This window comes from Microchirus variegatus (assembly GCF_963457635.1).
Source record: "Microchirus variegatus genome assembly, chromosome: 5".
Taxonomy (NCBI): Eukaryota; Metazoa; Chordata; class Actinopteri; order Pleuronectiformes; family Soleidae; genus Microchirus; species Microchirus variegatus.
The window spans coordinates 33,058,785-33,073,809 of record NC_139806.1 but is presented as its reverse complement, the minus strand read 5'-3'; the positions used below and the strand labels follow the sequence as shown (position 1 = coordinate 33,073,809).

At 41.4% G+C, this 15,025-nt stretch overlaps 1 protein-coding gene across 1 annotated transcript in view; it reads left to right on the top strand.

The window, feature by feature from the left end:
• The window catches only part of dpp10 (dipeptidyl peptidase like 10), a gene marked incomplete at both ends in the record, with an annotated part of 208,502 nt that overhangs the window by 152,614 nt on the left and 40,863 nt on the right, over positions 1 to 15,025 (top strand). Inside the window, one exon of the mRNA XM_083890482.1 lies at positions 12,825 to 12,877. Within this exon, the coding sequence (XP_083746608.1) occupies positions 12,825 to 12,877 (53 nt within the window). The remainder of the gene's footprint in view (positions 1 to 12,824; positions 12,878 to 15,025) is intronic.

Below are 15,025 nucleotides of genomic sequence, written 5' to 3'. Positions count from 1 at the left end.
AATATTGACAAATGTATAAACTGAACCAATTAGCTCAATGTAGGCAAGTTCAACAATGGCAACCGAGGTGTAATCCAAGAAAAATGGCAGGAGCAAAAATATCATTTAATTTCACGCTTTCTTTCATTTATTCATAATGAAGCAGTGTAGGGTTATATATACAAAATCATGCTGAAATATATTGTCTGGGTTAAATAAATATTGTCACAGAGTTGTTAACTGCTTAATACATTACGATGAAGGCCAAGGTCAGGGGTGATTAAAATTCCTTGGTGGCCAGTGTGTGAGTGGCAGGTCACATTCATTCACTGACAGGGCAGCAGGGCAGGACTGAACCATAATTACCAGCTTTCCATCAAAAAAGAAAGAGTCGATGCAAAATGAGATATGCAAATGAGACCCTTCACTCTGGAAGGGATCAACTGTGAGGATTAGTGACAATGCAATTAATCATAAGTGATTTGCATATTTTTGCAGGAAGGTTCACGCTTACATTTGGAGCCAGAAGCCCAGTTTATTTTCAGCACAGGGTTATGTTGGAGGAAGAATACAATGGAAAAAATATGGATTGGGAAAAATGGAAATGATACATGTTTCCATCCATGTGCAACCCACATTTTTGTGATCACCAGGATTGCAAACATATGACAAAGTTTTGTAATGGAGCAGAATGTACAGTATTCATTATAGTGTGAAAAGAATGGCAGGCATTTCCATTTTCAAATGTTTAGTTTGTGGGGACACATGAGCTAACGTTCTACTTCTGCCTCATTTTACAAGTAGGAGGCAATGACGGAGGCAGAGAGGGATTAAAATTTCAACATGCTGTGATTAAAATATGATGATTTTCTCTATGGAGTTTTGTGTTGGGAGAGAACAATTAGAAACTTGAGTTTACAGCCAGAAGTGCCTGACTAATGACAGGAAAAGATGGTGAACATATTATTAACCCATCGCAGAGTTAAAAAGGTATAGAATTTATGAATTGAGACTTGTTGCAAAAGTTCTCTTTGCGTTTATGCAGACCACAACATCTGTGGTGAATAAAGCCAACATAATCCAAGTAATCAAATGTGCTTCAAGTCTGATTCCTTCTCATCTGACACCTGACAGCAGTTGTATGAAAGCAGAGTGGAACTTTAATGGTAATGCAATTATTTAATCCTCTTTGGAGCCACACCTCTGGCACTGTAGAGCCCACAAAACCCCTCTAATCCCTTATTTTTTCAATAAAGTAAATTTTAGTTTTATCAACACCAGTGAAGGAAACATGCATAAATGATAGGTTGAACTCAACGAATCATTAAGAGATTGTATTCTTTCTCTTGTGAATATCTTACATTGCCCCCTGTGGACTTATAAGTAATTATCAAAACAGTGTGATGTTAATGTGTGCATTACTTTTTTGGTTCTAATGTACTTTAGTAGTTTAATTCTCACTAGTTGTCTACCACTTCATCCTCCACATGATGGTGAGGGGGCTGGCAACTGACAGGGTGAAACCCCCCTGGACAATCGCAGAGATGAACAACGATTCACTCTCACATTCACACCTACAGTCAATGTAAAGTGTCCAGTTAAACTCTGCATGGAACTCCCTGGAGTTTGTTGTGTTTCATGTGGCGTTCAGCTGTCAGATGTAGGCTACAGCAGCCTCAGGAGAAGATCCGCTCTGCCTTGATACACCTGTTGCTCCAGGTCTGTAGATCCACCGAATTTCCTCATCAACTGCGTTCCAGAGGAGGCGGGACACTTGGCGGGAATCTTGTTAAAGTTGAGGTCACATGCATTCCACTCAATATCAGCAGATTCTTGAGAACAATGTCCAGGAGGCTAAGGCATTCATGCAGAGGAACAAATGTAACATTCTGGAATGTCCATCTCAGTCCCCAGACCTGAATATTATTGAACATTTGTGGTGTGATCGGAAACCATCAAACCTGACTGAACTGGGGATGTTTTATAAAGAAAAATGGTCAAAAATACCTTCCACCAGAATACAGAAAACAATCCACCTTTTAACTTCAGCTGTGTTCATTTAAATGCACAATCTACGTCGGTGCCCACGGAATCGGCGATATTTCTTCATTCTTAGACAAGGGATTCCCTTCCGTGATTGGTCATTTCTATGGACACGGAAGTGACGTCACCTAAAATTTAGTTTTCAGCACATAGTACTGTCGTAATTCAGCTCTGAGAGTGACACTTAAGATTCAGTCCTACACTTCGCTGAAAGTGTGAGTAAGACGTTTGATAACTTTTGAGTGCAACTTTCAGCTAATAATTTTTGTACTAATAAGTCTACTCTTAGCAGGGTTCTTAGGAGTAATTCTAAGACTCTTAATACGGGCTCAGAACTACACTGAACTGGCTGGTGAAGTGTCAACGGCTCATCCCTTCCACTAGTTAGTTCATTCATATGCGTATAACGTGTTGGATGACTCAAATTTAGGTGCAAGAAGAGAATCATTTGTTGTAAATGCAAAGATGAGAACTTGCAGCTTGCACTGAATTCACCTGAGACTCATCCGCCTCAAGCCTTGACATGTCGGCTGTTCTGAAGGCAAAAAGCTGAAGAAAAGTGCTCTGTTGTGCATTTCCCCTTTTGTAAGCACCACCAAACTTTCGATAAATAATTAATAACACAACCATGATGCATGAAACATCCCCATAAACCAAAACACATCAGAGGTGCAGCTACCATATAAAATGAAGAAAATTAAAGAAAAAGTCAACATTTAAATTAGTCTACATTAGTAAACCTACACACATGAATGGCTCCCTCCCTTCACATCTCTTCATAAACCTGTTTAATTATTCTGAGGCACATATTCCCACTGATACAGTGTTATGCAAAAGTTTAATTGGTTGTTTGGATAAGAAATTTCAGTTAAATATATCATATAGGAGACAAACGCAGTGATATTTGAGAAGTGAAATAACGTTTATATGATTTACAGATCATGTGCAAGAATTGTTTAAACAAAATTAGGCATGTGCATAAATTCAGGCAAGTTAGTAAGTGAGTGTGTGACTATAGTAGTGTTTGTGAGAGAGTATGATGTAACATATGAGCGCAAGACTGAATTATTTCTCGCCTCCCATACAAAACTCTAAAACTAGGAGAGGCCCTTTAGGCAGTAAATCATACTTGGTTTCACACATAACATCATACGCAACTGTATTCCTACGCGCCCACCACCATACCCTCATACAGTATATATACATATACGTATATATTGTAAATTGAATGTTAATCATTTTCTACCTCCACAGGAGGGTTGCAGGGCAGCTGGAGCCAATCTCAGCTAACATAATGGGGAAAGACGGGGTACAACACTGGTCAGGTTGCCAGTTCTCTCAAAATCCACACATTTTGATTGTACAATTAACCCATTTAATCCCCAATTTTTCTTGTTTTTTGGTCTGTGGGGGGAAGCTTGACTACCTGGAGAAAACTCACATATACACGGGAACCAGCATACGAACTGGTGACCTTCTTGTTGTGAGGCATTACATGAGGATTTCTAATAAAATGTAATATTAAAGGTACAATATGTAGTATTTATGGGTTTATATAACCCAAAATCCACTTTTTTATACATATTATGTGCTCCTGCATTGTCTAGTCGCTGTATAATAGTTTTTGTTTCATTTTCGTAGTGTTTCAAAAAGTCATGTTAAATAACATGACCGCGGACCGCGGTTGCATAGCCACTGTTAGCAGCGAGACGCCATGTTTCTACCGGAGCCTGTAAGGACAAACGCGAGAGAACAAAACAAGCGTCTCTTTACTTGTAGCGGAAGTCCCGCCTCCTCTCTCTCCGCTTCGTCTGCTACGGCCGCGGTAGCTCCGCCCTCTCCCTCACCTCACGAACCTCATCTGCTGACACGGAGAAAGACGACGAGGACGATATTTGACCAGCTGAGGATACCGTAGCGCTCAGGGAAGGGAGGGGGTGAGCAGAGCAGCAGGTCTTTGTTGTAAATTTCAGCCTCTCCTCTAGATGGCACTATAAACTACTTATTTCCCCTTTAAGTGCTAAAAACTAAGCTTCGTTTTTTGAATCATATAAACTTTGTTTCACTTCTCAAATATCACCGTGTTTGTCTCCAATATGATATATTTAACTGAAATTACTTATTCAAACAACCAATGATTTATAAAGGAAAATCATGAAAATTTACAAACTTTTGCATACCACTGTCGAAAAATACTCAGACCAGCCCATCTTGCACCATTAACCATGCCATTATATTTAGTCACATATATTTCTTCACACTGATGCTCAAGTTGAACTTCAGCAGGTCCTCTTGACCATGTCTATGTGTTGACATTTATTGAATTGCTGCCATGTGACTGGCTGATTCGATATTTGAGTAAAACATTGATTCTCTTTTAGTGAGCAACATGTATTCAGTATATTGTCAACAGATAATCAGTTGACACTTATTCAACTGATAGTTGACATTCAATTAACTAAGGGCCAGTAGACTATACGTTGTGCTCTACATATTCTAACCCAAAAAGTGTTATTAACCATCACTTAACTGCATTGTAGACTGTCAGTATTTTATTAGTTGACTATTCACTTTTGATTAGTCTGTCACTTGAACGTGAACAGGATCATATCAACATGTTATGATCACAGGTATGTCGTATCAATTCTTCTGTGAATCTGTGAACAGTATGTAAACAAAACAATTGAATCTGTTAATGTGTGTCAGGACAATCTGAAAAACAGTCGAGAAAATGAGATATGAACAAGTGTGTCAACTGATTATCTTTTGACATAACACTGAATACCTCTTGATTACTCATAGAGAGTCAATAATGAACAATCAAAATAAAGATATACTGATATATTTTCATGAGTAGTTGACACAGCGTAACTAAAGAAGCCAGTGAGTGCAATTAGGCCAGTACTATTAGAAATACTGTAAATGTACCGCCGAGTTCTGCACCTAGCCTTAAAATGTCACAGCTAAATCCACACTGTTATGACATTATAATACACAGAAGGAAATCAGTGAGCAGAAACAGACAGATAAAAAAGCTCCATTCATGGTCCCTGTCAGCAGGCTCTAGTGATGGAGCTGACAAGGCAGAGAATTGTCCAGAAGGCAGGCCTCAGGCAGCAGGAAGAAGGCAGAAGAAAGAGACACAAAGATGCATGCGATCACCCCGTTTTTATGAAAAACAAAAAAACTTGTCAGAGAGCTTATCTTCCAAGCAATACTATTTTACTACCCAATTTGACTGTTGCACCCACCAGTTCTGATTCGACCACGGATTTGAGAAGAGATACGTGGAAGAGGTGGGGTGGATATTCAGTGATCGTGGAAGCTCGAGACGGACAGATGTAGGATTGATGACGCGATCCACCGGGAAGGGACCAATGAATCGGGGGGGGGTGGGATCCTTGCAATAGAGCCAGACTTTTTGCCCTGGAACATAGGTGGGAGAGGACGTGGGTCAGCCACGCCTCTTGCAGAGAGAGGGAGAGACACAGAGCAACCGCAGCACCAGAATAACAACAATAAAGAATGTGATAGTGATGTGGATGAGAGATCGTGTCACAGGCGGTGTCAAAACCAAACCTTTGGTCAGTAAGTGTTGCCTGGTGGGTCTGTAAGGAACAGGACTGGACCCAGAGGATGGTGGTAAGTAACACTCTTTAATAACACACGAAAAAAAAACAAGGCAGGCAGACGATCCTCAATTATGCGTTTCAAAGCAGACAGGGGATAATTGTGAGAGTCACTTGACTGGAACAAATAAGCAGAGTTTACCAGAGGCACAAAAGCACTCACGTGCACAAACAAAATCCACAGTTAAATTACCAAAAATACCCGACGGAGAGGAGAGCTCAAAAAGCATGTGTTAAGTCGGTGACAAACGAAGAGAAACTCACAATAAGACAAAGGAAAAGGGTGTGGTTAAATACACTGCGGAATCGGGGAGACGACAAACAGCTGCATGTGAATTATCTTGGTATCAAAATACAGATAACACTTGTGACACCAGAGGTGTAAGTTTCACTGTAGATGCCACTGTGTCAGAGTAAATGTGCATGGAACAGAGCATAACTGAAGGATTTTTTCTCTCGCCTAAAACATTATTGCATTTTAAAGCAATCCATGTGTTGGACATTGTTGGAAAGCTTAGAAATCACACTTTCAGAATATGTAAGTAACTCAAAATGTGAAATGTGCCAAAAAAGTGTGACACTGACAGCCTACTCTGCCTACTAAAAATGGTTTGTTACCGTCAATATTAATATGGCTGGCCATTTTTTCACAGAATGTTACTTTTTAATTATTATATTTCATGTGAATTTCAGGAGCTATTTTTTAAAATATATTTCAAGGGCCTTTTATCCTGAGCCCATCCTGAGTGTCTCTTTTAGTCAGGTCAACACTTTGGAGTTGTTGGGTTCCTCAGTGAGGGAAACAGTCCGCACATTCTGTGCTGTTTGAAATCACTGTAGAGTCATGAGAGTACACTGCTGATTGACTCCCCTAATTACTCTTCTTGTGAGTGGAGAGGTGTTCATGTTGCCTATGTAATTTTTCAGTTTCAGTTCAGCGTGTATGTGTGTGTGGAGGTTGCTGACATCAGCGTGAACAGTCTTATTTATGACTAGCTAGTGATACAAAATGAAGGCAAAATGTGCTGAACATTTAATCCCTGCACAGCAGCATAAGAGATGCACGAAAGCCTCCTGGTCAAAATACAGTTGGTGGAAGTTTGCAAAGGAGCAGCAAACTAAAGGCCACATTATACTTCTCCGACTGCGTATGCGTTATCCGTCTGCGTCACCACGGAGACGCCTCGAGCATTTATACTTCTGCGTCGTGGTGACGGACACTCGCTGCAATTTCCCGCCCGATCAGTAGGGGTCGCTGCGCAAGGTTGTTGTGCTTCTGGCTACAGTGAGCAATGGCGTCCGAGAAAGAAAGAGAGAGAAAGACTGTTGTTGTTGAAAAAGTGGCCGTTTCTCACTTTTCTGTGTCACGGAACGCAGTTTTAAGATAATTTGAGGCGAGAAATTGGCCATTTAGAGTCTAAACATGTGCTGTGTGTGTTAAGATGTGACGTATTTATAGTTCGGCAGCGGCGTTATCGGCGGGGATCAGCTCCGCCTCTGTCAGGACGCCCGGAGCGCACTGTGAGCCGGCACAGAGCAGCTTAGCTCAGCCTGTCCTGAGGACCAATCGCAGCTCTTGCCGTCTCCGTAGTCCCTTGACGGAGTGACGGACACTTAAAAAATATTCCGTGCACCCGGAGACTACGCAGAGGCTCTTCGACAGGTTCTGCGTCGACGCAGAGGACTCTGCGTAGCTACGCAGAGCACTTTACGCAGGAGTATAAATTGGGCTTTACACGTATAGACGAACAAATAGAACAAAGAGTCTAGGCTTCTCAGGACACACAGTTGCATAGTCCTAATTACATGTGATGCCTGAATTGGTGCAGGATCTGTGCGGCATGTTATTTCTTACATGCAAGTGTTGAATGTTTAACTCTCCCCAGATATACAACTATGCAGTGCAGCGAGCTTTACTTGTGGCCATGTTCCTGGGCCCCAAAACATGAAGCGGTTGATTGGTTGTTGACAACGTAGATATGTTTCTTAGCTAGTTAGCTTCAGTGTCCAAGAGTGAATATTCAATATATTTATTGAATATATTTATCCTAACCTTTTATCTCAGTCCTATCCTGTCCCGAACCCTAACCTCATACTCTGAGCTGCTCTGCTCTGAGCACTGAAATGCGCCACCGGTGGATTCACATTGTTTCTTGCATTATGAAATGAAAGAACCACCAAAATGGAAAACGGTGGAGGTTTTAATATTTTTTTTTTTTAGCTGTTTTGGCAAAGGAAAACACCAAACCCTTATGAAGTGTGTGTGTTGATGTGTGTTGGCCTGCTTGGTGTAATAAATAGCTTATAGCTTTAAATGGGCACACAATAGTTTGAATGTATGTAGTCCATGTGAGAGAAAACCTGCACCACTTAAGTATGTGAATACACCACATATTCTTCATATGGTGGTTATACATTTGAAGCGTGTTCTCTCCCTCTCCTAATATGCATATTTTCTGTCTCATTCCCACTGAAGTGAAATCAAAACGACCATTAGCCTCCATTGTTTGCATGCCAAGGCATCAATGAACTGAGATCCATGCATTTTTTTTTCCCGTAGCATCTCTCTATGTTTGCTTCTGGCTGTCAGTGCAAAAAAGTTGATCAAAACTGTTTTCCTGCAACTTTGCTGTTTGGGATTGTGTAGAAAACTGCTGACCAATTGGTCTGAAAATGAATTTCACGTTGATTGTGAAATGGTGATGGAAAGAACAAAACAGGGAGTTTTGAGTGACCTTCTCTCAGTTGGACCCGGCTCTTCTTCTGGTTATCAATTTCTATCTAGTGCAATAAAATGATGATAAAAACAATAAAATACAGACAGGAACTGACATTAAATCATAAAACATTACATGCTGTAAAAACAAGCTATTAAAATAAAATAAACACACTTTAAAATGTTGGTTGTTGTAGCAGCAGCACTAAAGCCTAGTTGCCAAGTGAGCTGCACCACTGGAATCTTTATTATTATTATTATAATAACAATACAGAATTTACTGTGCTTCTTCTGTGTGTTCTTGTAACTATACTCGTCTGTGACTTTGAATAAAAAGTATAGCATTTAGATTCTAATCTTATTTACTGAAGCAATTCCATACTTAAATCAGTTCAGATCCAGATGTTGTAGAAGCAGCACGCAAAACAAAATTGTCTGATTTGCGTGAAGTTTAACCTGCAGTTAAACCCTGAGCGATACAAACATCAACTCATTAAAAATGCATTGGAGGGTATGATTTCGAAAAAGAACTTTTTTAACATGAGAGTCAATGGGAGAATTTTTGGGCGATTCTCCACATCTGTCAAACCGCCCCAGAAGAGCCGGAACCATAAAACGTGACTTGAATCTGACGATTCTGATTGGACAATGACAGATAATATGTCTAGAACACTGATAATAACTACCTTTGCTGGCAGAGACGGCTGAAAGGAATATTAGTACTCAGGATCTTTGGAATTGCTGAGGAAAAAGAAATTCTCTTTCTTCTCCTAGTTGGTAGAGCGTCGCCCAAATCGTCCCTATAGGTTTCCATCTTGTGGTGAACCCTCTGTATTCACTCTGGTAAAGTCTTCTTTTGATTGTAGACTTTGAAACATACACCGACCTCCTGGAGAGTGTTTTTGATCTGGCCAACTGTTGTGAAGGGATTTCACAAGTGGTCCATCACAGTGGTTTTCCGTGGTCTTCCAGGGGCCTCATGTATAAAAGAGTGCACAGCTTTCATACTGAAAGACGGCGTACTCACAAAATTTGAAAAGTACGTACTCGGGTGAATGAGTGACACACCACGCCCTTTTCCACCCACAAATTAATATACAAATGACTCTAAAGCGCCCTCTCTGACGCCTCCTTCCTGAAGAACAAAACCCATTGACTCTCCACTTATTTACATCACAAAATGTAGACGTAAAGAGATAGTTCCAGTTATTTGCAGCATGGTTGTATGAGGTACAAACTCAGCCATGACTGTGTTGTGTGCAGGCTTGCTCAACCCGCACCACTTTAAGTGCAAAAGTTGTTTATCTTGCATAGACAGCGCTCTCCAACTGGAAACTGAAGTTTGTGTCACTTACTAAACCACTAAGGCCACATTATACTTCTCCGACTGCGTAATGCGTTATCCGTCTGCGTCACCACGTAGACCACTCAAGCTTTTATACTTCTGCGTCGTGGTGACGGATAGGCGCTGCAATTTCCCGCCCGATCAGTAGGGGTCGCTGCGCAAGGTTGTTGTGCTTTTGGCTACAGTGAGCAATGGCGTCCGAGGGAGAAAGACTGTTGTTGTTGAAACAGTGGCCGTTTGTCACTTTTCTGTGTCCCGGAACGCAGTTTTAAGATAATTTGAGGCGAGAAATTGGCCATTTAGAGTCTAAACATGTGCTGTGTGTGTTAAGATATGACGTATTTATAGTTCGGCAGCGGCGTTATCGGCGGGGATCAGCTCCGCCCTCTGTGGACGCTCGGTGCTCACTGTGAGCCGGCACAGAGCAGCTTCGCTCGGCCTGTCCTGAGGACCAATCGCAGCTCTTGCCGTCTCCGTTGTCCCTTGATGGAGTGACGGACACTTAAAAAATATTCCGTGCAGCCGGAGACGACACAGAGGCTCTACAACAGGTTCTGCGTCGACGCAGAGGACTCTGCGTAGCCTACACAGAGCACTTTACGCAGTAGTATAAATTGGGCTTTACTCTCCCTCACCAAAGTCAGCAAGAAAATCAGCATTTGTCTGCACCTGGGGCCACAGAAGTTGCCAGTCATTCAGTTTCTAACATAGAAATCACAAAATAACACATTTCATTTTTTCTCATACTTATGCTTATGCTGAACTACAGTTTGTGTTAAATGGCAGCCTGCCTGCCCGCCTACTTGCAGCCATGTTTTCATTAAGAACACGTCTGCTTGGGGTATGTAGGGTCTCGGTTCAGCAGGCCATGCAAGGGGGCATTATCCTGTATAACATCCAAAGGTTTTTACAGGTCAAATTCACATCATTTTAAAATGACAATTATGCTTTTACAATATATTTTATTATAATAGCAACCACATAATGAACTCAAATGCCTACACTAAATGTATTTGTTTTTCTAATAATATCCAGAAAGTAAGTTTATAAATAAAACCACACTGTCATTGACAAATTAAAAGGCCTATGATGACAAAATGTTTTTGGGTCCTGTAGTCCTGTAGTCACTGGCACAGTGGTACGTGACAAGCTCTGTGTATGTGAGACAGATGGCAGCTTCCAATTTACTGAGAAAGTCAAGTCATGTTCTTGCTGTTGTGTGCCGGGAAGCCCACACGCCAGCAGGCACAATACCATTGTAAAGAGAAAAGTGTAAAATAAAAAAGGCTTATCGTCTCTCTGTGGGTCTGGACAGCCTGAAGGAATGGTCCAAAATGAACTCCATCTTGGACAACACCTTGTGAGATGATGTAGAGCACTTGTAGCCTCTGGCTCAGCTCCTTGAGGTGTAGCAGGGAGCACTTGAAGAGCTCATTTGTGCCACTGGCATGTGTATTACTCGCTTCTATAACATCCTTGATAAAATGAAAAAAGGTGCTTATAGTAGTTTTTCAGGTACTGTTTCTTTGTTCACATTTTGTCTTTATGGTAGGTTAGAATTGTCTCACAAGGTCAGTTTTAGTCTGAAAACACACTCACTCTCTCAAGTGTTTTATTATATATATATATATATATATATATATATATGTATATATATATATGTATATATATATATATATGTATATATATATATAAATGCACAAACACAGTACCAAAAAGATAACATTTTTTCTAAGACTGAATATAAAGCCAACCCATAACCATTTACGAGTACACTTTTTGTAATCGTGCAATAATTCATTTCACTTGCATAGAACTAGAAATAGTTGTTTTTTCTTTTATTATTCATTGTGCTGAAAGCACGTCTGTTACTCACAACTTTTTATTCTCGTGTATTTCATCTATCATCTATCTATCTATCTATAAATCTTTTTCATCCAAATGGGATGGAGAGAAGAGGAAAGAAAACCAGCCATAAAAGAAAATTGACACCATATCTCAACATTGACTTCTCACTCATTATCAACTGCAGAGTTTCTAAATGTACGACCCATGGGCCACAAGTGGCCCAGCAATCAGTTACATGTGGCCCACCACTTAGTAAACGTTATTGTGATATCACAATGGAATATTGTTAAATGCATTTGAGATCATATTGCCAAACTGATAATGAAGATTTTTTTTTCAATTCAAAGACTAGACGATGGGAGCCAATCCCAACTGAAATGGGGCAAAAGGCAGGCTGTGCCAAGACTGGTCGCCAGTCCATCGCACGGCAAACATGCAGAGACAATTCACTCTCACATTTACACCTACAGTCAATTTAGAGTGTCCGAATAACCTCTGAATGTTTTTGGACTCGGAAATCGGAGAACCTGGAGAAAATCCATGCATAACCGGGATAAAAACCAGTGACCCTCTTGCTGTGAGGCAACAGTGAGCCACTTTGACACCATGTGTCTCACATTGGCAGCTCTGATTTCTAACCGGCTTTGGCGACAGTATTGGTTGATTGTCTGGTCAGTCTGTCTTCCTCCTAGGACAAGTTTGAATCAAGACTAATCTGTGTGTGTGCGTGTGTGTGCGCGAGCGTGCGTGTTCATCGTGGCAGAACTCAAGTTTGTGTCAGAGTTGCCGTAGATTCCTTTGCCTTCTGTCAGCGCTGAATACATAAGTGTCATCTCCATGATGGAATGCAAATCAGTTGGCCGTTTCTATATCCGATCACCCGCCACATTCACAGGTCCATTATCATGTCAGGCATGATTACTACTCTGGCAGGGAGGGAGGGCGTTCAGATAGCTTCATGTGCAGACCTCTGTCACTTTTTCTATCTCTCTCTCTCTCTCTCTCTCTCCTAGGCCTTTTCGGGTGATGTTGTGATCCTTTGATGGAATTAAAATGTCTCATCCTATACAGCTGTCACCCATGCAAATTGCATTGTCTCGAGATTATATCACTGCAAACCCACCAGCCGTCTCTGTTTAGTTTGATGCCTTCCTCCTTTTCATTTTTTTTTGTCATAATGTGGCACTCCTGCATCTCTTGTCAGGGATTCAGACAGTCATCCTTTAATACCTCCCTCTCTGTGTCTTGTGTGTTTTTGCTCCAGGTTTACCGTTATTCTTACATGGCCTCCTACAGCATCTACAATATTCATACACGGTGAGTGTTTGTCTTCTTCAGCAGTTGCTGTAGGACGACCTGCATGTTAGAAAAAACCTGATTAGTGAAAATAAATAACTCTCAGCCACCCAGTTTGGTACAACAGAGATACAGCAATGTCTAATATGTGACATGCATTAAAGGGAAAATGTGTAGTATTTATGGGTTTATATAACCCAAAATCCACTTTTTTATACATATGATGTGCTCCTGCATTGTCTAGTCATTGTATAATAGTTGTTGTTTCATTTTCGTAGTGTTTCAAAAAGTCATGTAAAATAACATGGTCGCAGGCCGCGGTTGCATAGCCACTGTTAGCAGCGAGACGCCATGTTTCTACCGGAGCCTGTAAGGACAAACGCGAGAGAACAAAACAAGCGTCTCTTTACTTGTAGCAGGAAGTCCCGCCTCCACTCTCTCCGCTTCGTCTGCTACGGCCGCGGTAGCTCCGCCCTCTCCCTCACCTCACGAACCTCATCTGCTGACACGGAGAAAGACGACGAGGACGACATTTGACCAGCTGCGGATACCGTAGCGCTCAGGGAAGGGAGGGGGTGAGCAGAGCAGCAGGTCTTTGTTGTAAATTTCAGCCTCTCCTCTAGATGGCACTATAAACTACTTACTTCCCCTTTAAGGGAAAGGCAGGCATTGATCAACTTCAAATGTTAAAAACATAAGACACAAATCCGTCAATAAAGGCGACACAACAGATAACAACAGGACAAACAACAATGGGGCACATCAAGCAGCTCTTTTTTTTTCCCTGGATGGTTTGTGGCTATTTCTCTCAAGAAATGGGCAAAACAAATTCTGCAAATGTATTTAGTTACTCACCTAGAGGTCCTGAACAAGTATCTAGGAATGAATAGATGACAATGAAAAGCAGGAAATGGCAGATGTCTGATGTCCAGCTGGTCGGGTCCGATCTCCTTCACTCTTTCACAAATGTTGTCATTTTCCTTAAAGCGGAACTAGACCGGAAGTTCCTATTATCGCTGTTTTTTTTGGTGTGTATCTGCGTCATTACCTTGTTTATGAAGCCTGACGGTTTGAAACAAACAGTTCAGCCATTGCTGAGAACGTTGTGTTTTATTGTAATCTCGGGGCTCAACGAGATCACTGAAAATCCCGTAATAGTTACGTAAGCAGCGGTTCTCCTGAACAACCGATCGTCCTGCTCCGGGCACTAGTCCGGGCACATCCGGTTGCGTACATTGAACCGCAGAAGAAGAATAACGTCCGTTGTGGAGGTGTTTCACGAGCAACAGTGTCTTCTGACTCTGGGTCTGACTCCGGTTTAAAGTCATAAAGGGACTGCGGCGGGGAGTCGTGACGAAGCTATTTTTAAACACTGTTAAAACAATGTTTTGATAATGAGTAGCAATGCATCCACCGCTCCAGAGAGGGAGCTGCGCTTCTGAGAGCTGACGTGATAGATTACGTCACTTCCAGATACCTGGCCAATCGCAACACAGGTGGGAAGGCTCTACGCTGGCTGGCCAATCACAACACACTCTGTCTTCTCGGGCGAGATTTATGGCTGAAATAGCGCGACTGACAAGCGCTTTGAAAAGGACAGATTTCAATCGGCTCGTTTACATCAACTAGGAGGATTTTGACCATAAAAACAACTTAATATATGTAAGTAGACCTCCATAACTCACATATATGTGCAACAGGACCACTCTATGTGACCTTTAAATTTCCTAAAAGTATCAGGGAGCTTCCAGGTGTTTTTAAGAAAAAATGGGATTGAATGTGAAACCTTGTTTCCACTGAATGATCTAATACATTGCACACTTGCAAACTTCAATTTATCTGGTGAGGCTGCGTGACTTTGTGGGTTGAAGGTCATCAGGTTGTCATGCAGACCTGCCTCACATCACATACTGAAAAGTTTAACATTAAGTCGTGACAAAGGTTCTGAGATTATCTGCAGATCCGTTTGCAGCTGTTTGGGGCTCTGTTGCTTCACAAAGGGATTTTTGAAACAAGTGTCACAGAGGCTAAAGTGTTAATCCCACACATACCGGGGTGTTGAAATCCTGCCACAACGTTTCATTCTGTCAGTCAGAATAACCATTACAAATCAAAGAGGATTAAAACAACACAGCTGAAGGGATTTTCCTTTTTTAAAACAAGTGTAAT